This window comes from Phoxinus phoxinus (genome assembly GCF_949152265.1).
Source record: "Phoxinus phoxinus genome assembly, chromosome: 22".
Classification (NCBI taxonomy): Eukaryota; Metazoa; Chordata; class Actinopteri; order Cypriniformes; family Leuciscidae; genus Phoxinus; species Phoxinus phoxinus.
The window spans coordinates 14986359-15011716 of record NC_136897.1 but is presented as its reverse complement, the minus strand read 5'-3'; the positions used below and the strand labels follow the sequence as shown (position 1 = coordinate 15011716).

General features: G+C 39.2%; 1 protein-coding gene across 11 annotated transcripts in view; it reads right to left on the bottom strand.

Annotated features, from left to right (window-relative positions):
• Positions 1-723: 723 nt before the first annotated feature.
• The window catches only part of tmcc1b (transmembrane and coiled-coil domain family 1b), a 30669-nt gene continuing 6034 nt past the window's right edge, over positions 724-25358 (bottom strand). For 3 of the 11 annotated variants that reach the window (XM_079598358.1, XM_079598359.1, XM_079598360.1), the window contains exons 3-8: positions 21967-22010; positions 19757-20515; positions 15364-15795; positions 12385-12878; positions 12041-12176; positions 1122-2310 (exon numbers count right to left, since the gene is read on the bottom strand). In XM_079598358.1, the coding sequence (XP_079454484.1) occupies positions 1996-2310; positions 12041-12176; positions 12385-12878; positions 15364-15795; positions 19757-20341 (1962 nt within the window). In that variant the 5' untranslated portion in view covers positions 20342-20515; positions 21967-22010 and the 3' untranslated portion in view covers positions 1122-1995. Of the gene's footprint in view, positions 2311-12040; positions 12177-12384; positions 12879-15182; positions 15261-15363; positions 15796-19756; positions 20516-21966; positions 22011-25358 lie in introns of those variants that run through there. The other 8 variants (XM_079598353.1, XM_079598356.1, XM_079598354.1 and 5 more) reach the window with 6 other exon arrangements.

Here is a 25358-nt window from a genome sequence, read left to right as displayed (position 1 = left end):
TCATCTAGCCCCGCCCTCCTTATTATCCTCGTTTTGTCATTATTGCTTTACCTGTGTCACCTGTTATGTTATCATTAGTCTCCATATTTAATCCCCTTGTGTTTGCAGACCTGTGTCGGTTCATTGTTAATCCTTTGTCAGTCTGTGAGTATCTTGTCAAGAGCTGTTGCGCTATTCCCTGTATTAGTTGTTAGTTTTCTTGTAGTTATCAGTCACAGTCACAGTCTAGTTAGTCTCCATTGTTCTGTCTATGTTTTGCCCCCTCGTGGGTTTTGTTTTCTGTTTTGTGTCGAAATAAACCTTGAGTGTCTGCATATCTTCTGCGTCTGGGTTCTCTCCATCAACCTCATAACATACGACCCATGTCTCTGAATGACAACAGTAAGGATTACACAGACAAGAGCAGTGATACTTTCTCATGCATAGTGATAAATTAGCTTATGCATAATACGGCGCAGTGATTGGAGTTCTTTCTCGTGAATAATGTGGGGAAAAAAGCTCAGAAACTAATGACGTAGACGCATATACACCAGCCATAACAGCCAATCACCACTCCGAACTAAAGCATATACCTCACACTTCCTACAATTTCTTCAGCCTTGCTTTTTTTCCCAAAACAGAATGAAATGGCCTCAGAAAATGCAGATATAACCAGTTGCCACTTGTCTACTTGAGTGCTATTACTAAGTGGAACTATATAATTTATTATGCGAATATAACTTAACATCTAAAAATAACTAAATATTTTTAGGGTGTCATGATCCTTTAAGAATAAACTACTAATAAGATATTAAAGCCAGATTATAATATCATATTTAAGAATATTATGTCTAAACCCCAAGATAAAATTGAAAAAAGATGACACTGCTTACTGCACAATAGCAGAAGTGTTAATATGAATAATTTGAACAAAAACCCTGCATTCTCACAGGAACCGGACGACCTCTGCATCTGTCTGGCGAGAAAATGCACTCAACACATTTCAGCTCAAATGAAATAGCTTGCTTATGCAAAAATCATAACCAATGCATGATAAAATAACAATCTCTGCTAAGTGAAAATAACATTTCTGCACTCTGGGTGCATTACAACTCTATAGAAGCACAAATATTCAATCACATTGCAATTTTAAAACAGCATGTTTATTAATTTCATTTTAAAAAATAAAAAAAACTAAAAAGGACTATTTCATCGTCACTATAAGAAACAGTACGGAAGCACTGAGAGTCTTTGAGCATTTCTAGCTCTTCAAGTATGTTCGTTCTGTTCATATACCAGGGGACTGTGCCTCTAGGAGGGCATTGGGCCGGAGGATGAAGACGGGCCAACTCGGCTCACCCCATTCGGTCAAACTCCAGATGCCTCCTCTCCACCAGAATCCATCTTTTCCTTCATTCAGCAACAACTGCAGTGAAGTCCAAACAGCAGCAAACGGTTTTGAGTGAAGAGTGAGTGAAGCAATGAGCACAGGAAATGAACCGAGTTAGAGATACACGAATGAGAAAGAGTGAGACGACAGTAGAAGAGACTAAAAGAAATGAATAACAGCTTAAAGTTAGGAGGGAAACGGTCCGTTACTGTGGTATTAAAAACAAGGAGAGAGATCTCCATCCAGTGCATGTTAAAACCACTCCAGTCAAGTCAATGCAACTCAACACTCAGGAAATTGCATAAATGTATATCCTAACAATTACAAGAACAATGACCAACATGACTTGCATCATTTCCAACAACAAATAATAGGAAACTCAGCAATACAACTTCATGTAGACAGAAAGAGATCATCAAAATGTAAACAAATTCACTCCTTCGTTGAAAAAAAAAAAAAAAAAAAACGAGATAAAGAGGTTGTAGGATTTGTCCGTCCACCACTCTTGTGCTGCATCCCTTCATCCCTCCGTACTAAGTGCAACTGAGGCAGTGTTAGTCTCCATCTTTGAATTCCCGCCCTCCAGTCCCTTCATGAAATGACAATAACAGCAGCGCCCCTGTAGGTCATCTGGGGTGCAGCAGAAATCGGTCCAGGTACTGTGACATGGCTTCCCAATTCCGCCACAAGAAAGCCAAGATTATGACAAGGAGCAATGTGGAAAGTGTACGGCTTCGTGTTTTCATCAGTGGTACTACACAGTTTGCGACCGTCGAGACGAACACTAGAAGTACCGCCATGACGGCCAGCAGCACGTTGATGAGTTTGCCGAGTAAAGTGCGTGCGGTGGCGTTTTCCAAACCTTCCAACTGAACCACTTGTTGTTGCTGCTGTTGAAGCTCCATCTTAGAGATGCGCGTCTGACAGGCCTCCAGCGCCTCCTACAGGAACAGTGAGCGAGAAAGATGTTATGAGCAAAGCCGCCTTTTCACCATCTCTGACAAATGCCAGAATTCACCCATTTCCAAAATGAGAGAAGTATGGATGCTGCGTGGACAGGGTGGGAAATTTTTTGCCCACCAGCCCAATTTTACTAGCCACTTATATTTTTTACCAGCCACTTTTTCCGGAATTCAAATTTATAAAAGAAAGTGCACTAGCATATTTTGAATTGCTTCAGTACCCTATTTATTATTATTATTATTAATACATATTTTATTAATATAGGCAAATCAAAGTTATATGAAAAAAAGCCTGCGAGACCATGGTAAAATTGTTTGGTCATATTCTACAGTAATTGTAGGCCTACATGTTTAGTGAAAAACAAATATTGACTCATCTTTCAGTAATAGGGTTGGGCCAATAGGGCCGGCTGTGTATCTGATATGAATAAAACACATAAGCAAATATATTTGAAAGGATTTTTATTGCTGCTTCCATAGACACCATTGTGTATTTTAAACTATAAATCTATTGTTTTGCTATAAATTATATGTATTTAAATGTCTGAAACCTAAAATAAGCACGTCCGTTTTTGGCTCAGCACCAGCCATAGTGTGAAAGCACAGCTTGAATCTGGCAGTTATGTCATGCCACTGTACATTCGCTCCTTATGGCGCTTTTCCACTGCATGGTACGGCTCGGTTCGGTTCGGGACGGTTCAACACGGCGCGGAGCGGTTCGGCTCGCTTTGCTTTTCCACTGCGTGGTACGACTCAACTCGGTACGGCACGGTTCGGTTCGCTTTAGCTCGGTTGCTTTTCCACTGCAGTTAGTACCGCTTCAAAGTGGGTGGGACTGATCGTTAAGTTGTAGGTCCGGTGGTAGCCGTGTGCGGCTAAGAGCTGTGCTACTTCCGCTCCTCGGCAACCAACGAGAGGAACGTCTGCACCTCGTCCACTGACCACGATTCAGCCATTTCTTGTTTGATTTTTTTTAAACTTTTTTTGTCAAGTAAAAACTCTAAAAACAGGTGCTACCGCGTTTGCTGTTGTCTGGCTATTTAAATCTAGCGGGTTTAGTGTCTCGTGTAGCAAATATACAATGACGCTGAAGTGACGATTTTGTCTGACCAATCAGTGATCTGCAGTGTTTTCACGTCACATTTAGTATCGGTACGGTACGCTTGGAACCTCAACAGAGGTGGTACCATTTAAAGCGAGCCGAAGCGAGCCGTGCCGTACCGTACCATGCAGTGGAAATGCGCCATAAGTGAGCCGTACCGAACCGAGCCGTACCGTACCATGCAGTGGAAAAGCGCCAAAGCGTGCCGTGCCGTACCGAACCGTACCGTACCATGCAGTGGAAAAGCGCCATTAGTGGTCAGCTGCTGCAGAGCATGCCAACATCGAAATAGCTGATGAGATGTAGAGGGAAATATCTAGTGGAAAATGAGAATGTTACGTTATTTGCACGCTATTGGCTGTTCAGTGGGAACTGCACAAACCAATGGCAGAGCGGCGTAACTGCGCGAACCAATCGGTGCAAAGGGAAATCCGCCTATATAAGACGCTGGAATTGCCATGGATTCAGGTTTTTATCGACTGAAGTGACGATTGCCACTGTGGCTGGTATACAAGGCAAAGTCACCCGCCACTTTGAAAAAGTACCCGCCATTGGCTGGTGGCCCTGTACGTGGAGTTCCAAGTTATGAATCATATCCTAACTAAATTAAATATTTTACAATGAAATAATTATTTACATTGATTAGCCCTAAAAAACTTGTGTTTCTTTTAGATGTATTGCCAGTCATTTGTTTTGTGTGGATATATACATTCATTATTTATTTACTTTACCATGGTGAATAAGCTGAGGATGACAGCTGCCTCATGACCAATACGTTTCTGTGTAACTGCCACTCAGGGATGACATGAAAATCATACATGAATGCTGGAGATAGCTGAAAGCCAGCTTAAGAGAAAGATAACATGATGCTAGTGCAGCTGATAAACAACCTCAATTCCAGTTAATGCAAGACTCGAATGATAGTGATGGGTAACAGAGAAGAACATGTTCAATTTAGCTGCATAATATTAAACATAAGCCCTCAAAGAGGACTGAGAGTGAGTCGAATATGGCTTTCATTATGAAAACTGAATTAGAAGACCAAACGTTGTTCATCAGATCAATACAAAATAACTTAACGATAACAGCTAATGTTCTTTCCCATCAGAAATCTCAGCATTAGCATTCTCTCGTTTCACTTAAAAGTTCATATCTTAGGGTCTGTTTACACCTGCGTTTTCTATGATCGGAAAGCTGTTAGAATGTGAAAAGACCAGGTGTTTTCAGGTCAGAAAAGACCTTCTGAAATGCTTTCGAGGTGCATTTAATTCCGACCATTCAAACCACTTCAGGAGGTGGTTTGAGACGCATTCCAAACGAAACTGGACAAGTGTAAATGCATCTGGGTGTTGAAACCACATATGTAAATTTTACTCCTCCCAAAAAGAAAAAAAACGTGTGAGAGTGTTATAGGGCTATATAACATGTTATAGCTAAATATGACAGCGCTGCTTCAACATGCATCACCGCAGACGAGTAGCCGAGTATCTCTTTAGCGAGGCGACGGATAAACTGCCGCAAATGAAACTGAAAGTAAGTTGCAGACGGTCAACACACAATTATCTTCATTAAAGTAGTGAGACTAAATTATCTTACCAGTGCTGATGGCGCTCTCTCTCTATTGCTGTCTTTGATCTTGAAATTCGCTGATGATAAATAAAATGCAGCTCATATCTGTTGCTTTAGTTGGCGTGAAATCCGTTAGATTTGCATATACTGCGAGAATTGAAGTTCGGATTTATATTCGTTTAGCGGAGACGCATTTATGTTATCTGATCAGTAAAAACACATGAAGTGACCAGGTGTAAACGGACCTAAGACTGGTTAAGACTGGACCTAAGACAATATTTTTTTTGACAATTAATCGGATAATATTTTTGTGGTAATAAAAATTGATCTAAGCAAATACCGGAGCCTTCAAAATGAGTTGCATAATATCAAATACATGTATAATAACAATGACGCAATAGTATTTGGTTCAAATAAAGTATCAAAAGCAAGTCAGTGTTTCCCACACATTGACTAATTGTGCGCCACAGAATGTTGGAGTCCCGACCCTTTGCAAACAAGCGATTGCGCCACCTTTAGAAAATTAACTAGTCGCAAGTTTGCGGTAAAATGCAGTTTGGTTGTCGAGCTCAAAACTATATGTAGCAGCTGCAGTGTTGGGAGTAACGCACTACAAAGTAATGCGTTACTGTAATTCCACTACTTATAGCGGTAACGAGCATGTAACTAAATATTTTTTTAATCAAGTAACGCAATTACAATTACTGAAATTTAAATTAGTTCGTTACTCCCGTTACTCTCTTTTGTGAAAAATGAACGCTTGCAGACAAGACAGATAAGCCTACTTTAGTTGCTTCGGATCTATGTCGCAGCAGTGTTCATTTTGTAAAAATAACAATAATTTGTCATTTTCGTCAACGACATTTTTTCACAGACGAAAAGAGACGATAACTAAATAAAAACCAGTTTTGAATGACAAAAACTATGACGAAAATCTATTGACATTTTAGTTAGGGACGATTTGGGAAGAGATCCAGTCAGAACTGATGTCCGGCTGCGTTCGTGGAAGATGCGCACATTTGAGTCGTAACGTGCTGCTCTACCCGGCGTGACTAGAGTTGGCATGCGCTTGATGCATGTCTCATATAAAACTGTATGAAAAACTGCATCAAAAATGTAAACGTCTGGGTCTGGGAGAAAGAGTAAGAGCAGACATATGGATAGATCTGAATAAGAGTGACGACGCGGTAGTACGGTTTTCTGTGCGCACACACCTGAAGTGCGCAGCCGTATAGACAGCTATACAGCGCGCAAGTACTGAACTGAGCTTTCTTTCGCATCTGAATGAACAAATACACACAACATTATGTATAAATGTCCGTTTTGGAGAGTATTTATTATAGAGTATGTATTTACAGGTTTCAGAAAATATTTCTCCACTACCACTGCTCTCTTAAAACTCTCTAATGATATATTTTCTAGTTTTGATGACAATCTGTGTACCGGTGCCATTTTCCTGGATCTCTCCAAAGCGTTTGATTTAGTTGATCACTATCTTCTATTGGATAAATTGCATGCTATTGGACTCTCGAGATCATCTTTACTCTGGTTTAATTGTTATTTTCATCATCGTCGTCAGGGTGTGTCCTATAGGGGTGTTCAGTCTGATTATACAGGCAAAGTGAAAGGCATCCCTCAAGGTTCTTCTCTGGGACCTTTATTATTTTCTATCTTTGTTAATGATATGCCCTTATGCTGTACAGACTGTAATATTAATCTTTATGCCGATGATACAGTCATTTACTGTAGTACACCTATCATCTCCAGGATAAACCTCTCTCTACAGCATGACTTCAATTCTGTTCAGCAGTGGCTATTAGCTAATAAACTTCTCCTTAATAAATCAAAGTCCTACTCTTTATTGTTTCATAGAAAAGCCTTGGATATAGGTGAAAACAACCTTAATCTTTGTTATCTCGACTCCTCTCCTTTAGAGTCAACTGAGACCTCTAAATATCTTGGTGTTTGGCTGGAAACTGATCTTTTAAAACTCATGTACAAGCAATGACAAACAAAATCAACTCTCGTCTTAAAATACTCTATCAATCTGTTAATTGTTTTAATTTTTTGGTCAGGAAAAGAATAGTCTTACAGCTGCTCCTGCCTATTTTGGACTATGCGGATATTATTTATCAGAACACTACTGCCTCTTGTTTGCATTCCATTGATGTGGTTTACAACAGCATTTGCCGTTTTGTTCTTCGCTGTCCCTTTAGGACACACCGCTGTGTGTTGTACTGACAGTTGTCCTGGTTTGCCCCTTCTGCCAGGAGACAGTCTCACTGGTTACAGTTTATTTTTAAAAGTTTTTACTTTAATTATCCAGTTTATCTCAAGCAACACCTAGTGCTTTATAATTCGCTTTACAGCCTGCGACACAATGATCAGATCTTTTTTGTTGTTCCTAGAGTTAAAAGACAGGTAGGGAAATATGCATTTTGTTTTAAGGCTCCATATGATTGGAATAATCTTCCATTTTCTATCCGTTCTTTAACTTCATTTACAGCGTTTCGAAGGGCTATCGGGGAACATCTTCGGAACATTTTTCTTTGTTTCTAGTTTTGCTTGTTTGACCTTGGACTTCATTGGTCATGTGTTTTTCATTTTTATGTCCTCATTTTTATTTATTTATTTATTATTATTATTGTTATTATCATCATCAATGTTCTTGTTTGTGTTCCTCTTAATCCTTGACCTTGTGCAATGCTAGTCATGTGGTTGTTTTTCTGTCATGTCACTTGTGGGGTTCGTGCTGGGTGGGGTGGGGTTGAGCATTGTGAGCTGGTGTGTGTTGTTGTGCTGTCTTTGATTGTAATATTTGCTCTGCTGTTTTGGTTCTTTTTTGCTTTGATGTACTGGAGGACCCCCTTGAAAACGAGATGTTTCATCTCAAGGGGTTAATCCTCGCAATAAAGATATGTTAATAAATAAAAATGTACCTCAAACTGAGTAGCGTATCACTGAAACGTCCTGCCCGAGTCGTCCTTGCGATGGAGGTTCGAGTTGAATAACTAGTAGTTCTTCTAGTGTTTCATCATCGGACTCACGCTCTCATTGATAAGCTAAAATCTACGTCATTCGTAGATCTAAATCATTGTTCGTTACTGTCTTTAGTTTACGGTGTTGGAAGCCTCAGGACACGCAGAGCTGACGTTGTTATGGCAATGGGCATTTTGTTTTCGCCGTGTGCGCTGTACTGTACGCAGTAAACCAATCACAACAGACTGAGCTGTCTGGCCAATCAGAGCAGAGTAGCTTGCGGAAAGGAGGAATTTAGAGAGATTGATTCATTTGACGAGTCGTTTGAGTATCATTGAAAATGTGGTGATGTGCAAATGTACATTATGAGGAAATTAAACAGTTTTTTAACCTCTGATGCATGTAAACCTGTTGTAGGAGACTCCAAAACAACATTAGGAAACTTTTAAAATAAGCATAATAGGGGCAGTTTAAAACAAGTACTCAAATTGAATCGAGGAATCGTGACAGCCCTTGTATTTTTATAATAAAGTAATGTTTATTCAGGACATTTCCACTGTTAAAATAACTTAAAGTCCCTGTAAAGGCAATTCTAAAAAAAAATTCTAAACACATTATAAATGTTAGAAATGTATTGCTAAAACATATTACAAAGACTGTGAACTGTGAAGTACTGAATTGTGGAGTTAGACCGTTAAACCGTTTTTCACCATTGCTATTTTCCGGATTTTTTGGGCGGGGCTAAAACGGGGGCACGATGACGCACTGGAGCCCCTGAGCTCCTGGACACGCCCCTACTTGATGACGCACTGGAGCCCCTGAGGCTGGCCGCTCCCTAACAATATAAATAGAGCACATTCGCATCAGTTTGGCGCTCAATCGCGAGTTACTGTCAGTAATATTATTACTACAGCCTACAGTTTGCTAGTTAGCTATGCCTTCGTCACGGAAATGCGTACTACCTGGATGCGATCATGTACGAAACAGATCGGTGTCCTTATTTAAATTTCCTAAAAACGATCACATCAAGAAGAGGTGGATTAATTTTGTGAAGAGCCACCTTGATGGAGAGCTGAGGATCACCACCAAACAGGGCCGGATTAAGAGTTCAGAGGCCCCTGGGCACAATGACTTGTAGGACCCACGCATTTGACAAGCAGATTTTTTTCTTATTTTTTTCTACTGTTCTTTCACTTTAGACATAACCAACTTTGTTTATGTAAACCTTGTGTGTATTTGACAGTATTAGAGCAATAAGACTCGAAAGATAACTTAGTCCAGTAACAGGCGCTGTTAGACAGGCTTTTAGTGCATGTGCGCGGCGGGTGTAACATTATTGCGCTCAGAAAAGCGCCCGTTAGAACAGCACATCAGCAGCGAATGACATGTTTAACCGGAAAGGCTTTAAAGCACATGCAAATAATACATTTTTATGAACTACAGTGTCCCGTTCCTCTGCATTTCATGTGAATATACGTCGCGCTGTACAGTATGGTGAGACGGAGGCGCCAGAACAAACTGATAGAATGCACGATCCTACGATATTTCTTCAAAAGCAGATCGTGGAGACATTTTAATCATAATATTTGACATAATATTTGACGGTGCCCAGGGCCCCTTAGATGTCCTGGGCCCCTGGGCAATTGCCCAGTTGCCCTAATGGTTAATCCGGCCCTGCCACCAAAACCCGCCTCTGTAGTGATCATTTTACACGGGATAGTTTTATAAACTTTCGTCGGAGACAACTGGGATGCTCTGATAATCTGCTGTTACTGGTGAATGGGACCGAACCGACTATCTCCCGCCTCGGCCTTCATCCTCCCGTCGCGCCGACACCTGGTGCCATCCTCGGCAGTGCGTGCCCACCAGTGAGGGTAGGCTGCCTTGTGTGCTTATGTTATAATTATAGTAGGTAGTCCACAGTAAGTAGGCTACTAAATTCTGCAACCCTCACGTGATTTTTTTTGTTTATTTATATGATCAATATGATTCCTTAGCCAAGTAATTTAAACTATTAGCCTATCTGCTCACAAAGCAGTCCCTTCCGACCACAAAAGAGACCGAGTCTTTCATGCATAAAGTCACTCGAGAAGTTGGATGTCAGTCAGACAGGTTTCAGCGCAGCCGGCGGACACGCCCCCAGCGTTTGAGAGCAGAGACCACTGCTCATTTTTTCAAGATTTTAATAGCTTATTTTATGTACTTGCTGGCTTTTTTTATCATTCAAATTTGGCTGGGTGGCTAATAACACATTTTTCTGTGATATGACAAACTCAGAACACATACTTAATTTTGACTTTACAGGGACTTTAAGATTTGACACCGGTTTGCTCACATTGCAAATGCATTCCCAAAATACTATCAAATAAATCTCCTAGCAATATTTACAACATTTGATCTATTTCACTTAAATATCTCTAAATGTTTATCATCCAATGTTTCATGAGCATGTTGGACGCTGTTGATATTAACTAAAGCTATTTAAATAGTTTTTATTAACTGAAATAAAATAATAAATTTAATATTAGATCAAAAGCTTCTTAAATAAACTTAGCCAAGACATAATTTCTAATTTTCATTTAAGTACTAACATTACAAAAACAGCCTAAAACTGATCAATTAAAGTTAAATGAGAAGGTTTTTTTAAATATATGTATATAATATATATATATTGTTGATTTAACTAATTAAGTTAATTTAATTAATTACTTATGAGAAAATAATGCGTTAAGATGATTTAACCCATTTAACACACCCACCTCACCCTAGACCAGGGGTGGGGAACGTTGATCCACGTTCCCCACCCCTGCCCTAGACCCATGTAGGTCATCTTACATTTCATACAGTTGATTGAACATGATGCAGGACAACAGCTCACTGCGTGATGTAGCCTATAGAATGCAGTGAGAGGGCCCCAAAAATTCAAGATATCAGGGCAAAAATCCCTCTGTAGGATTTTTGACGTCTCATATTTATATCATATGATATAGCATGAGAGCAAATGTGATATTGATTTTATACAGCAAGAATTTATCATGCAAATTTGATGTGCGATTACCAATGAATTAGATTGACAACCCTAATAATATATTATTCTAAATAAGCAATTAAGCTGTCAAGCCATTTTTTTTATATTAATCTAAATAATTACATGATGTGCCAATTAATTAACTGATTAATTTATTTATTTGCTAATTAATCACATCAAATTTGGCTGAGAAATTACCCCCAAAAGATAATTGAAATGAATTATTGTGTTAAATTAAAAATTTAGACATGACAAAAAATAGCTTTAGAAAGATATATTTTATTTGATTCAATTATTTATTACACATAGCCTAAATGTTTGGGCTTCAATGGCCATGATGTGATCAGAATTGGTATTTAGATATATTTACAGACCAAAAGAGTTTGGTTACCAACGCAAAAGAGAGAAAGTCATACAGGTTTGAAACAATATAAGGATGAGTAAATGTAAATAAACAGAATTTTCATTTTTGGGCAAACTATTCCCAAAATACGAAATTACTTTCAATTACATATTTTTTAAAATATACATATTTTCATATGTTGCTCGGGGGCGCAGAACCGTTCTGTTGCGGCTTTACAGGTAATATATTGATGTTGGCAAAATTGAGACAATAAAAAAACCCCAGACAATATCATGTCTAAAATAGAACAATATTAACTTCTTATTCATTCAACTGCTGTATAAAATCAATATCACATTTGCACTGGTGTGATCTTGATTAATTATATAATTTGATATAAATATGATACAAAAAAATCAGAGGCATTTCTGCCCTGATATCTTGAATTTTTATGGGCCTTCTAACTGCATTCTATAGGCTACATCACGCAGTGAGCTGTTGCCCTGCATCATGTTCATCACCAATCAACTGTATGAAATGTAAGATGACCTACATAGGTCTGGGGCGGTGGGGGTGCGTTAAATCATTTTGTTTGCGTTATTTTTCCATAAATTAAATTAAAATGAAAGCTGAAAACCTACAAATAAAAGCAAATAATACAAGTATATATGATGTTGGACATAAGTACCTGTATGTCTCTGGCTCTTTCATAAGACTGGTAAGCGATTTTCTCCTCCATGCTGGCCAGCTCTTGCTTCAAGTTGAGAATCTCATTTTGATGCAGTTCTGTTAAATCATTCAACTGCTCCTCTAAACGCTCACACCTACACATGCACATACAAAACGAGATAAAACAACATATAATTTCAAGAAAGGGACTTAAAAGGCCAGACAATACCATAATCACCCTTTCCAACACTTTCTAAACAAGCATACTGTTTTGACGGCTGTTTTGAAACCTTCCAAATCCATACAAACCTTCATAGACCACTTATTAGTGCGAGTAGAGTCAGTTTCTATAGTAACGTGTACCTGAATCTCTCCTCTTGCAGAGCCTGCATGATATCTGTGTAGTCTCTGTGATAGTGAGTCTTCAGGTCTTCAAATGATTCTTCTAGTCGATTCTGGTTGTCCTTCAGTTCCTGGATCTCATGCAGCAGAGCATCAAAGCCAGAGCTCTGGCCATGCTCCAGTGTATTACCCTTTGAGCTTGGCGGCCCTCCGGGGGCCCCTGTGGTGCTATTTGCTCCTGCGGACCCTGACGTAGCGCTGGAGCAGTCTTCCTCACTTCCATATTTTGGGCTGGACTGCAGCTGCCCAGGTCCTGGGGTCCTAGTGCCTGCCATCCCTGTACCTGTTACAGGCTCATCCCCTTGTTGTTCATCCAGAGAATCTTTTAGGCCAGAGATGTTGTCTGCACTTCCAAATTTGTTGCGGATAAGAGAGGCAAACTCACGAGGTTTGGACACGACTGCTCCTGCGGCGGAGTGAGTGGCCTGAGAGATACTGGAGAGGCCACCGGTTACCTGAGTGAAAAAAAACATAATTTAGTCAAATACATTTATCAGTGTCATTTGAACTTCCTATCTGGATAGGTTTTGTCTATAAATGAGTGACATGAAAATCACGGTCACTTGAAGTGGCAAAAAAAGGCTAAATGTCTGAGATTTGTTTTTATTTTAGGATTGAAAACTGGTCCAATGTGCCTATAAAGTAAAGAATAACTAATAGAGAAACAGTGGTAACAAAGCTCTATTCCAAAAGCTAGTGAGCCGCCTACCCAGAAAGCATTTTAAAGCTCCATAGGCACGCTTCCAAAACGTGGGCAGAAACATTACAAAAGGTAACATTGAGTCCTTCTCATAGAATGCAATCCCAGAATTCTCAGCTATCTGCAATTACTTTTCATAACTTTTTGAAGTATTAAAATCATTCAGTTATCGCAAGGCATTGCCATACAACCTTTTTCCTGGGGTGCGACTACATTTTGTTAGAGATCGGACTGGAACCACCACCCAACTGATAAGAGCTGCCATTTCTGTTGCATATGAGAAACTGATCAAACTCCAAACGGAATGAAAGCAGAGCAATACGTGCAGTACTGTATTGTCTTTTGAGCTGTGTAGTGGCGGGCCGTTTATCAGCTCGGACCAATTACAGACAACGCAGTGTAAGCTCAGAACAGGTTCCCGTGGGCCGATCTTTGACCACGCGGCACCATTACTGCTCAGAATTTGCAGCAGAATTAACATCACTGCGGGATATAGTGAGAACTAAGCATTCAAATTCGGTGCAGAATTCTTATAAACCATATCAGATCAAACAGCACTGACGTGGAAACCAGGAGAAGCATTGTGCCATGAATGAACAAGTTATAGAAGGCTTTCCAGTCCACAAATCACCAACATTCACCATAGATTTAATGTAGTAATGCTAACTGTAACCATGGTATTGTGGCAAAAATAGTTGATATACAACCACTGATGAGCATAATCGGTTTTGATGAGAAAAAAAAGAAAAGAAAAAAAACAACTGTACGAATGCGGATTAGAACCCAAAACCTCTGACACGCTTGACGAAAGTTCAAACACATCACAGATGATGATAACAGCAGCCGTTCCTCTTTGGGTAAGTCTAGTAATTTAATGCCAACTGCAAATCTTGCATATCAAGTAGGCTAGCAAACACCGTTGCCATTCAACAGCGAGTGTGACAATGTGTGCAAAAGGTTTAAAAAAAGTTACAACACTTCTTTATACGAGGCTATACTACGTGTTAAATATTTCTGCTCAGTGTCAGATATTTCTCTGCTTAAAGTAAAAGTCATGTCAAGACAAAATGTTGATCTTAACTTAAGTGTTTTACATCCGTATTAAACAACATCTTTAAAGATTTAAGTTAATATTGTGTCCAGTTATTTTTTAACAAAGTATGTGCGTCTTGTGCAGTTTCGTTTTCTTAAGTACCGGTTCAAGAACCGTTTAAGCACCGGAACCGTTTTAAACAATACCGAGTAGGTACTGGTATCGGGTAAAACCCAACCGATACCCAACCCTAAACACAACAAACTCACACAGAAACATGCGCCTTGTTGGCAGGAGACGCAAGTCATTGGCATATGGCAAAAGAAAACGATATGTGTTCTAAAATCTGCCCAAAATATCACTCATGTTTGATTTCTTCAGACTGGACAGAATCATAGTCTGAAGCTAAAAAACGGAGTCTGTGTCCATCATGCACTACGCAATTTTCTGTGAAATCTGTCAACTCTGACTGTCCAAAATTCGCAGAGTAGCTCTGGCTTTCAGCAACTAGCGTCGACTTGTCCAAACTGCAAATCGGGGATCAAATCTGGGCAAAAGTAATGGTTTATTCCAGCCTTTAGAAGGCAACTGCATATTTAGGGTGTAGGCAGCAAGACCGCTCACTAGGTTTGAGAAGAGAGCTCACTAGGTTTGAGAAGAGAGCTCACTAGGTTTGAGAAGAGAGCTCACTAGGTTTGAGAAGAGAGCTCACTAGGTTTGAGAAGAGAGCTCACTAGGTTTGAGAAGAGAGCTCACTAGGTTTGAGAAGAGCGCTCACTAGGTTTGAGAAGAGAGCTCACTAGGTTTGAGAAGAGCTCACTAAATTTGAGAAGAGAGCTCACTAGGTGTGAGAAGAGAGCTCACTAGGTGTGAGAAGAGAGCTCACTAGGTTTGAGAAGAGAGCTCACTAGGTTTGAGAAGAGAGATAGTGACTAAACATGATCATTCTTTTGATTCCATAATTTAAAATGGTTATGTTAAACCAATGTTTCATTAAGGTCTTTCAATCACCAAAAAGATCCAAACCTGGCTTGCTGACAGAGTACAAGACTGGTCTACACTGCCTGTGTCATACGAAAAACTTAAAAAGTCCTGTTTGATCCCCTAAAATAAATGAAAACATTTCAGATCAGCACACATCTACTCCAAAAACTTCTAAACACATCCTTAAATGTACCAAACTGTTAAGAAATGGGGCGACCTTTACCTTGGCACCCACGTCCTTCAGACCCTGTTGCATGTCTCGCAGAACATCTTTGGGCTGGCGTGGTATTCCATTGTGCTCCACCTCTCTGAGCTTGCGGTGGTAATGCTCCAGCTTCCTCTGCAGCTGCTGGATGGTCTGTGCAGACTTCTGGTTCTTCTTCTCGAACACTTGCTTGATGCGAGCACTCTGCTGTTTGTCTGCATTGTTGGCCAGCTTCAGGTACTCGGCTACGTTGTCGTCTCTTGCCGTTTGTTCGATTTTTATCTGCTCTGTGAGTTTGAGGATCTTTTGCTGTAGCTGAGCGATGGCCTGCTTGGTGCGCTGAGGGTCCGGGGTGCCATCCATTGAATCCACACCGTACTGACCACCGTCTGAACTGGTTGACAGAGCATTGGGAGACATGGCGGGGCCCAAAACCTCCAAACGATCCTGCTGCAAAGGAAAGAGTGAGATTTAGTGTTGTGCAGATAAAATCATGTTGTTGTTTTTTAGCCTAATTTTAATGTTACTGCATTGATGATTTAGATCTTTGTATAAATGTTTTTAATTTATAGATTTAGTTACAACTTTTCTAGGAATGCACAATATATGTGACCCTGAATCACAAAACCAGACACATGTCGCACGGGTATATCTGGCAATAGCCAACAATACACTGTATGGTTCAGAATTATTGATTTTTCATTTATGCCAAAAATCATTAGGATATTAAGTAAAGATCATGTTCCATGAAGATATTTAGAAAATGTCCTACCATAAATATATACTACAATTATTTTTGTGAGTGAATGCAGCACAATTGCAAACCCCATGACAACTTTAAAGGCGATTTTCTCAATATTTAGATTTTTTTGCATTCTCAGATTCCAGATTTTCAAATAGTTGCATCTCGGCCAAAAATATTGTCCTATCCTAACAAACCATACATCAATAGAAAGCTTATTTATTCAGCTTTCATGTGATATATAAATCTCAATTTTAACCTCAATGTACCCATGTGGTTTTGTGATCCAGGATCACATATTAGAGTCATTAGTAATTCATAACACAGATTTTTTTTTTTTGTCATTTAATCGGTCTGTCATTAAAATTTTATTTTTGCATGCTAATTTCCCCTATTTTTCTTTAATTACATAATCTCTAAAACAATTTATTTAGATTAACTAAGTGAGTGTTAAATAAGCAATATTGTAAAGCACTAACAATTTAATAACACTGTTAAATGTAACCTTTAACAAATCTGAAAGAAAAAAAATCTTATTTTAGTGCTTTATTTGTAATTCAGACAAAATTTAATTTCAATATCAGGCCTAACATGAAAATAATTGTCACAATTTTAACATCTGTGCATCCCTAATAATTGTCTACAGTTCCAACTAATGAAGATGAAGATCATCTAAATATGTGCATTTCCTGAGTTGCACAAAAGTGATGAAACTAAGGTTTCATTCAAACCAAGTACCGGTATGCACTGCAATGTATTGAACTGTGACGATGACCCAGCTCTAGAGAGTAGTGACAAATAAACTATTAACTTGAGAAAAATAATACATTTAGCACTCTTTTTTCCTAAAAGAACAGAAAGATTAGATTAAGTTACCATTATTGACGGTTCACTTTCAGAGCAGTCCATCTTGAAAGAAATGCCACGTTTGAACTATGTGAGTGACTACACCGGTCTCAAGTCAAATGACGTTGACGTTTTGGACCTCTGTACTATGACATAGCCCTCAAAGTTCTGAGATAATGCAGGGCATTCACTGATAAAGAATGGCACACTGCACCACATCATCAAATAAGGAAAATTAAAAATGAAACCAACATTAAAAAAAAAAAATAAGTTTTTTTTAACATCCTTTTAGTACGTTTTGTATTATTAATAGGCCTAGTACAACTCAAGTAAGCTTTAGTTACGTGAAATCTTTAGTACAACCTTGCAATGAAATGAACTCTGTCCCTTTACCCATTGACAGCTAAGTCGAAACCAGATTATCAGTGATATGGCCTTCACTGATCGTAGATAAACAGCTACGAATGATCTAAGCATCCATCGGTCATTACAAACTGGCTAAGAGCCCCACATTGTTTTATCATGAAGACATTTTTTTTATTATTGCCAATAAGGTCAGGTTGTTTACTGCCAATGATAAGTTTCCCTATTGCAACCTGATATAAGACACATGGGTAGATTTCTCAGCTATGTGGTCACGTATGCACAGGAAAACTAGGTGATCCGATCACGTGGACGACAGCCCATTTGATAAGACGCAGATGATGCCTGTTAGAGACACTGCAGCTGACTTATGATGCCTTTTTCGCACCTAACTGGTCAAGAGAGGATTTTCTCCCCCTTTATCTGGGAATCAGTTCTGTTAAATTAACAAAGGAGTTAAAGCCTCTTACCTCTCTGTTGGCCTCAAGTTTCACTGACAAACTAAGCTGTAAAAACTAAACTGTAACCACAGATAGGAGATAGCAGATGGCATTTAAAAATTGCATTTACATTTTTCAATTTGAAAACGAAAAAGCAGCACACCATCCCTAGCAAATTCACATAAATGCCATCTACTGAGCTAGCCAAGCTCAAATAAATGACATAGCTTATGTTTGGACACTCCCCTGAGAGAGGAACATTCAGGCTAGCGCCATTAAGTTCTCCAACAACAGGTGAGTTGAAACATGTTGGCAGTCACCCAGACCCTGTAGTGTATCTGATGAAAATGCTTAGCTGTTAAAAAAGGCATGCTTAAAAGCATAGCACTAGGAGTATGAAATGTCTATTAGAGTTAATTACCCTCCAGATACAGTCGTCTTGGTGAACACTTCTTCTGGTAAATGAACCCTAATGGCTATTTTGAGCAAGCAGCAGCATAATGCATCCATTAATGGAGAAATGCTGAGCAGAAGAGTAACTGGTTTTGCAACTATGCGAACTGCAATTCTAAATAAAGTTGCTGCACCTGCCATGCATGAGCAAACTTAACCTTGAGTCTATCCTTGAGGACACAATAAAGCAAACAGTTACCCTGATCCCACATCCTGTTTAGAAAAAAGGCACAAATGCATTGATTTTGACATTATACTCAATGCTGCCTGAAGAAGCGCCATGAACTGAAGTGCATCCAAAGACTTGGCTAAATATAGCAAGGCTTAGAGAACATAGTGACCTGCTACACAAGCTTCCTGACCTGTGAATGCTGTCAACTCGTCCGTCCATCCATCCTGGAGGTTTCTTTCAGACAGAATCTTTCAGATTGCCATCTGTACAGATTGCTGTTAAATTCGAATCTGACTTTCCATTGCTTTCAAACAGCCAACTATCACCTCCTACTGAACACTGATCACGTCTCCACGATTACTAGTATGTGCAAGGCATGCTGGGATGCTTTGTAGAACTCAACAGCAAGGAATTGTTTTACTGTTAATGGCCTGTTAATGCGGTTTTGCAATCTACTTGGTTATGATGCTTTTGGGAAACAGAAAAAAATTTAACTGACCCAAACACAAAAATGTTAAATTTTTTAAATATATTTTAAATTCTTCTGATGCATGATTTTTATATTTATTATATAATATTGGTTTATTATTAAACATTTTTCACAAATTTATATTTTTCAATTTTAAGTTATTTGAAGTTTAGTATTTTGCATTATAATATAATTTTTTAACTGATTATTTTCAAGTTTAAGAAGATTTCCACAATAGCTGTAAATTAAACGGTTATTTTAATTATACAAGAAACTCAAAATACTTTTGAGGGGAAATCAAGGCATTCATAGCTAAATATACTACACAACCACCCTATTATGATAAAAGATATTTTCTGTTATTTCCCCCATAAATCAGAAACAATCTCAAAATAAGCCGTTCAGGAATGCACTCCATTGTGACATCGAAGTAGAACAGGCCTCGCCCAAAACTGGCAACAGAATCTCCGCCCAAAACTGGCAACAGAATCTCCGCCCAAAACGGGGCATTTATAGCATGGTATAATAAGTTATCAGTGGGGTAATTTGAGCTTAAACTTCACAGACATATTCTGGGGACACCTGAGACCCCCTTATAGGTACCCTTTAAGAAGTTGATAAATCTATACCAAATGTCACAGTAAACCGAATGTTGAATTTTAAAAGGCATACATTTGTAAAATACAGCAATTGAATATAACAATATTAATTAAAAAAGGATTACTGACAAAGTCATTTTAAAGGAAATTAAAATGTTAATACATGGTAAAACAAAAAAAATATTTTTTATAATGTCCAGCGTCAATAAATATTTTTGTCAATGAAATGAATGATCTCCTTGGGAGATGATTGCTACCAACAATAACCACAGCGTGATCATGGAAGAAATCACTTTGGCAAAAGTGTGACGTTCAGGTGCCACTTACCCGATCAGACTCTTCAGTGGAGTGGTACCCCGAGGTCAGCAACATGTCTACCAAAGCAGGGCTGCTGGGTGTATCAGTGGTGGAGGAGGAGCGCGGCCGTCCTGCCTGCAGCAAGGTCTCGTGGGTACTGCGCCTGTGGATCTGGGGGCTGCCTTTCTGGGGGGGCTCCCCTCCCCCCCCTGCCTTGCTACGGCGACTCTGCAGACTGGTCCCTCTCTTCATCATGGGGGGGCCTCGAATCTGCTGCAGCACGCGGCTCAGAGCTGCAGGGGGGGCGGAAGCGTGGGGGTCAGAGTTAGGGACGGCAGGCGCTTCCCCCAACTCTGGCCCCGCTTCTGGGGGCTCAGGGATAGGGCCTATGGAGGAAGAGGCATAGTCGTGTGGCGAGACGGACGAGCGTCTGCGCTGAGGTTGGAAGAACTGCTTCAGACCGTGGCCCAGCGCACCCATGTTCTCCAAGGCATTGTGAGTAATTTTGGACAGGCCGTGATCAGGCTCGGACGCCCTCCTGCTCACCTCCCGCTCTGCTCGACCCCCAGAGTCTGGCTCCTCGGCCCCAGGCTGCTCGCTACCACCCTGGTCCATCAGGAGGTGCCAGTCTCACTCAGAGGGTCAGCAAAGGGGTGGGGTCTAGCTAAGCCCCGCCTCCACCAGCCCTCTGATAGGCTGTCTCAAAAGCCAGGAAGCAGAGAGTGGCAGCAGTCAGGTGGACTCTGAGAGCATACATGCATCTGTGGTTTGGCGCAAAGTCATGCTTGTCTACCACAGAAGGAAAATAAAATGGATTATGTCATGCAGCTGTAAGCGATGGAACACAAGCAACAACTACATGAACTCAAATCACAAAAGCAGTGCATTGGTTGGCTCAGAAGCAAAAAGATGCAGCTGATGTTTTTTGCAGTCTGCTGCAGATAGATTTCATTTCCATTCATGATCATGTTCGCCAATATATTAATGAGAGTGATGGCAGAGGTCATGGATTAATAAATAAGCCACGCCTTGATGCTTCTGAGCCAACCAAATAAAACTACATTAGCAATATCACTATTGACAGACTACTAGCAGTCTTTAGCCATGGGTTTTGCCAAGCGAATGAGGTATGAAAGAACTACAAAGAAAACATGAGGGTGCTAATTTCTGAAATGCTCAAAGGGTATCTGGCTCAACATTAGAGCATTTCTAGAGCAACACATTTACAGCATTTTACACAATTTCAGACCCCTTAGTGAAAATCATTGCAGAAATTCCTTAATTTCATCATAATCAATAATCATAATCAAAACCCCTGGGATACAGTCAGAAGCATAAATCCAATGTAGGGCGGCACGATTTGAGGGAGTGGGTATCCAATTCTGAATTTTCTGATAAAAAATTGCAATTGTGTTTGTAAAAAATAAATCCAGGTTTGCTGTGATTGTTTGTAGGGCTGCAATTGTTGACAAATTTTGTGATATCAATGACTGTAAAATATAGTATTTAAAAAGTGACTAAAAATAAAACAAGAAATATTACAATTATAATATTTCACTGCAAAATAAAGAGTATTTAAGAAATAATATAATATTATTTTACATTACAAAATAAAATTACACTAATATTTGTCTTAATTTTAATTTGTCTTAAAACTACCGGTACAGGGAAAGCTTTAAAGCCTAAAGCTTTTCTTTTGTTGACAAGCTCTGTTGCGTCCCAAGCCGTTCTGGGATGCTGCAAACACCAGGATAATGAGCTGCTCACATGTAAGAACACAGTGCAGTGCTTCACTCTTAAACACACAGCGCATATATTTATTTAATTATAATTTGATAAATCACACTAAGCCATGTAGCAATTTTGGTTTTATTTTGATTAATCGTGCTGCCCTAACACAAAGCTAAGGTGAGTAGAGGTGATGATGAGTGATGGGTTTGGCATTGTTAAACACAGAAGTGAACTTAGGCAAGGTGACAAACCCTCAGTGGAGCCGACCGAGGCAATACTACAACCCCAGGCAGCCTCTGAACCAATCATTTATCCATCAAGCGCAACCCATCTAAAACTCAATCCAGCTTATGTTTTAGATATGCTCTAAACTGTTTAGATTGACAAAACACTCTCTAAACACTCTCTTCAGGACAACAACAATATAATAAAAATTAAAGACATACCATTTATATAGATATTATGATATAGATTAACAGAGGTTTAGAGAAAGATAAACAGCCTCTTACCATTAGTCCAGCCTGACCGCCACTGGCTCACAGTTTAGGGTTGGCTGTGGAAAAAAAAGGTTGTGAGATGAGACTCAACCTATTGTGACACAAAGATTAGAAATTATATTCATTCACTTCAATGGTACAGATACACACAATGAAAAAAGGGTGTGCCCATGTTTGGATTACGATGCATGATTTTGATGAGTTGAGTCATTTCCGGTTACATTTACAATCTTTTTGATTACATCATTAGATGTCATGGTGCATTACCTGCGGATATGACATGGAGAATGTTGCATAAAAGCATTAGGAAGTCTAAAATAAGCCTTTCTAAAACAGAGCCAGAGCTTCAGGTGTGTTGAATCAAGATGTGTTGAGTCTGACGGTGGAGCTCAGGCTTAAGATGGGCCTCAGATGGAGAGAATAACAGCCAGAGCCAGTAATCCTCTTTATTCAGCTTACTTCAACACTCGTGAACCCTCTTACTGCATTACCACAGCACTCCATAATAATTTAAACTCTTTATAGAGTACAGTAGTGAGACACTTTTTCATCAGCCATGGTTTCAATTCTCATTTGGATTACTAAAAAAAAATCCTTAAGTCTAAGAGCCCGCCCCCATTTTTTATTATTTTTTGCAATCTTGACTCCAGTAGTATTTTTCCCACAGGGTTCTAAAAAAAAGTCTTTGTTAAAGTTAGTCATTAACTTCGTTACATAAAACTAAGTTGTGTACTGTGTACTTAACAGCTTTAATGAGGGAAATAACTACTATCCTATGAAGCATTGCGAATGACAATCGAATGAAAAATTATGAAGACATAAAACACACACACACACACACATACATCAACCCTCTACAATGAGAGTAAATCACTCGCATATGCGACTAAATCTATCTATCATGATAGACAAATCTATCTATCAGTAAAGTCTATCATTAGCCATTGGCTAATAAATTCTTAGATTTTACTCGCCAGTGTTAGAGGCTAAGTATAAGTTTAGCATAGATATATTTTCACTCGCTGAACATTGACTGAGCGCTTGAGAGCTTTGCTTTCTGTCAAAACCGTCGCTTTACTGAGAGCGCTGTGTTTCTCACACACATGCAGAGCAAGAGAGAGATATCTTACATACCACGCAGAATCAACGTGCTATGTGTAAACGATATTCTTTGTTGTATTTTATTGTCAAAATAACAGAGTTCTATTGGAATTATTTAGTTTTAAACAACAAGCTGAAGTTATGTCGGTTTCTCCGGTAGTGGGCGGAACAAATGTGCAAACGGCAATCTCATTGGCTGGTGCTCAGTTTCAGTTCTAATTACCAAAGTTCTAACATTAAATAGTGCTTTATTATCATGATATCATAATATAATGCTTGATTGACTGATGTTAAGAGTCTACGTTCAGATATTTCAAAAGCTGTGGCATTTTACAAAGATAAGCTGATTTGGTGGAATCACATATATGGCGTGTAAACTAAAACATTTACTAACCAATGGCATATGTATATTTAAAAAATAATAAAATAAAGATCCAATCAGCTTCAAGATGAAGGAACTTTGTAGGAAATTAATGGGATGTCATATCCAAAATCCTTCTGTTGCACACTGTACCACTGGATACAGTAATTCACAACCTCACCATCTTTAGTGTTCTGGGAAAAATACAAACGACTCTATTCTTACCCTTTACAAACAGGCGACACTGCCAAAAATCACCTCGAGAACATAAATCCCAATCACACCTAGATCAACCATCCACAAACAGAAATCAAGAAACATGTTGGTCCAGACTAAACTAAAGCCCTACACATAGTAAAGCAGGAAACAAATCCACGCCTAGTTTAGCAGTAAACAAACTTGACCTTAATTAGTTAAGAAACACAGTATCCTGCAGATGTGGGAGTGGCATGACAGCAAGGTGACACGCAGTACTGTGAATGAACAGTCATTTCTGTGAAGCTTTACCCGGAGAGGAGTGTTGATGTGTCTGTGTCCTACATGCATAATTAAACAGACGAGTGACAGAGTGACGCACATGCCTGGCACAGCTATTCTATAACACAATCATATTCAACACAACAGCAGTTTAACAGGCCCTGCACACACCCAATAACACCCTGGGGTGCTCTCACAACAGTTCTATCAGCTCAAAAAATGATGGTACCTTCAATAACTTGTATGAGCAACATTCTTGTCACCAGTCTGTTCTAGTATTTTTGAGTTGATATTTAACGCTCCTCCATCGTGGCACAAAAGGTCACACCAAGCCAACAGTTGCTTAGTACAATAAGTGAAAGCTCTTAAACTTTCCCGAGTTGACAAGTATTCCAGTAAAGTTCCAGATTTTTTTTTTTCATTATGTTGACAAATAATAATACTTTTACATTCATTGAATTGAATTTACAAAATTCGCTTTTGAATCAAATCCAGTGATTTATGAATCAAACTGACTGATTCCTAAGTTTTCCTATAACTCAGCTGCAAGGTCAGGGATTGGTTTCCAGGTAAAGACGCTTTGAATAAAAGCATCTGCCAAATGCATGAATGTAAAAGGATTTTAGCCGATTCTGATCTAATTTTTTCTAACCACTTTACAGCACACACAAATATTTATTTTCTATCTTTTCTTTAACCCTTTCACATGTAAGTTTAAAATATTCTAACTGACCCCTCAGAGTGATTTTTTCCCAAGGCGACCGTTATTTTAGAACGTTCCCTTTAATGTTTCCATGGCGACGCGTCACACCGTAGCCAAAATAACACTGGTATGACAGATGTCGCTTTTATTTCCTTTTTTTATTCAAAATATTCACAAACTTGCTTACCATGTCATCAACTATCTGATATTCCGATTCTCAAATAAAGTGAGTGTGTTTGGTTATAATCTTGATCTATAACGTGAGATGGGCGCCGCCATTGTCCTGTCACTCAGATTTACAGGATGTGAATTCATCAGTTTCTCCCGAAATAGATGCAAGTAAGTGGCCGGTGAACTGTGAGAAGAATATAGTAAACTTTATAGTTACTTCCACTATGTTTGTCTGATAGGAATAACACACAGTCGGCAAATTATATTTGAATAGATTGTTATTGTTGCTTCCACAGACATTAGTGTTTATTCTCCAAATGTATTGTTTTACTCGTGCTTATGTGTGTATAGATGTCTGAAACCTAAAATAAACATTATGCGGTTGAAAACACAGCAGAGTTGTGATATATGACAGCGCTGAACGGGTCCGACTCTGGCTCAGCACCAGCCAACGCGCGAAAGCACAGTTTGAATCTGGTAGTAATGCGACGTCACTGAACATTTTAAATCCCATATGTGGCACCGTACTCAGGGGCACAGAAATAAAAATCACACATATGGGACCATACTAGGGCTGCATGATTTTGAGAA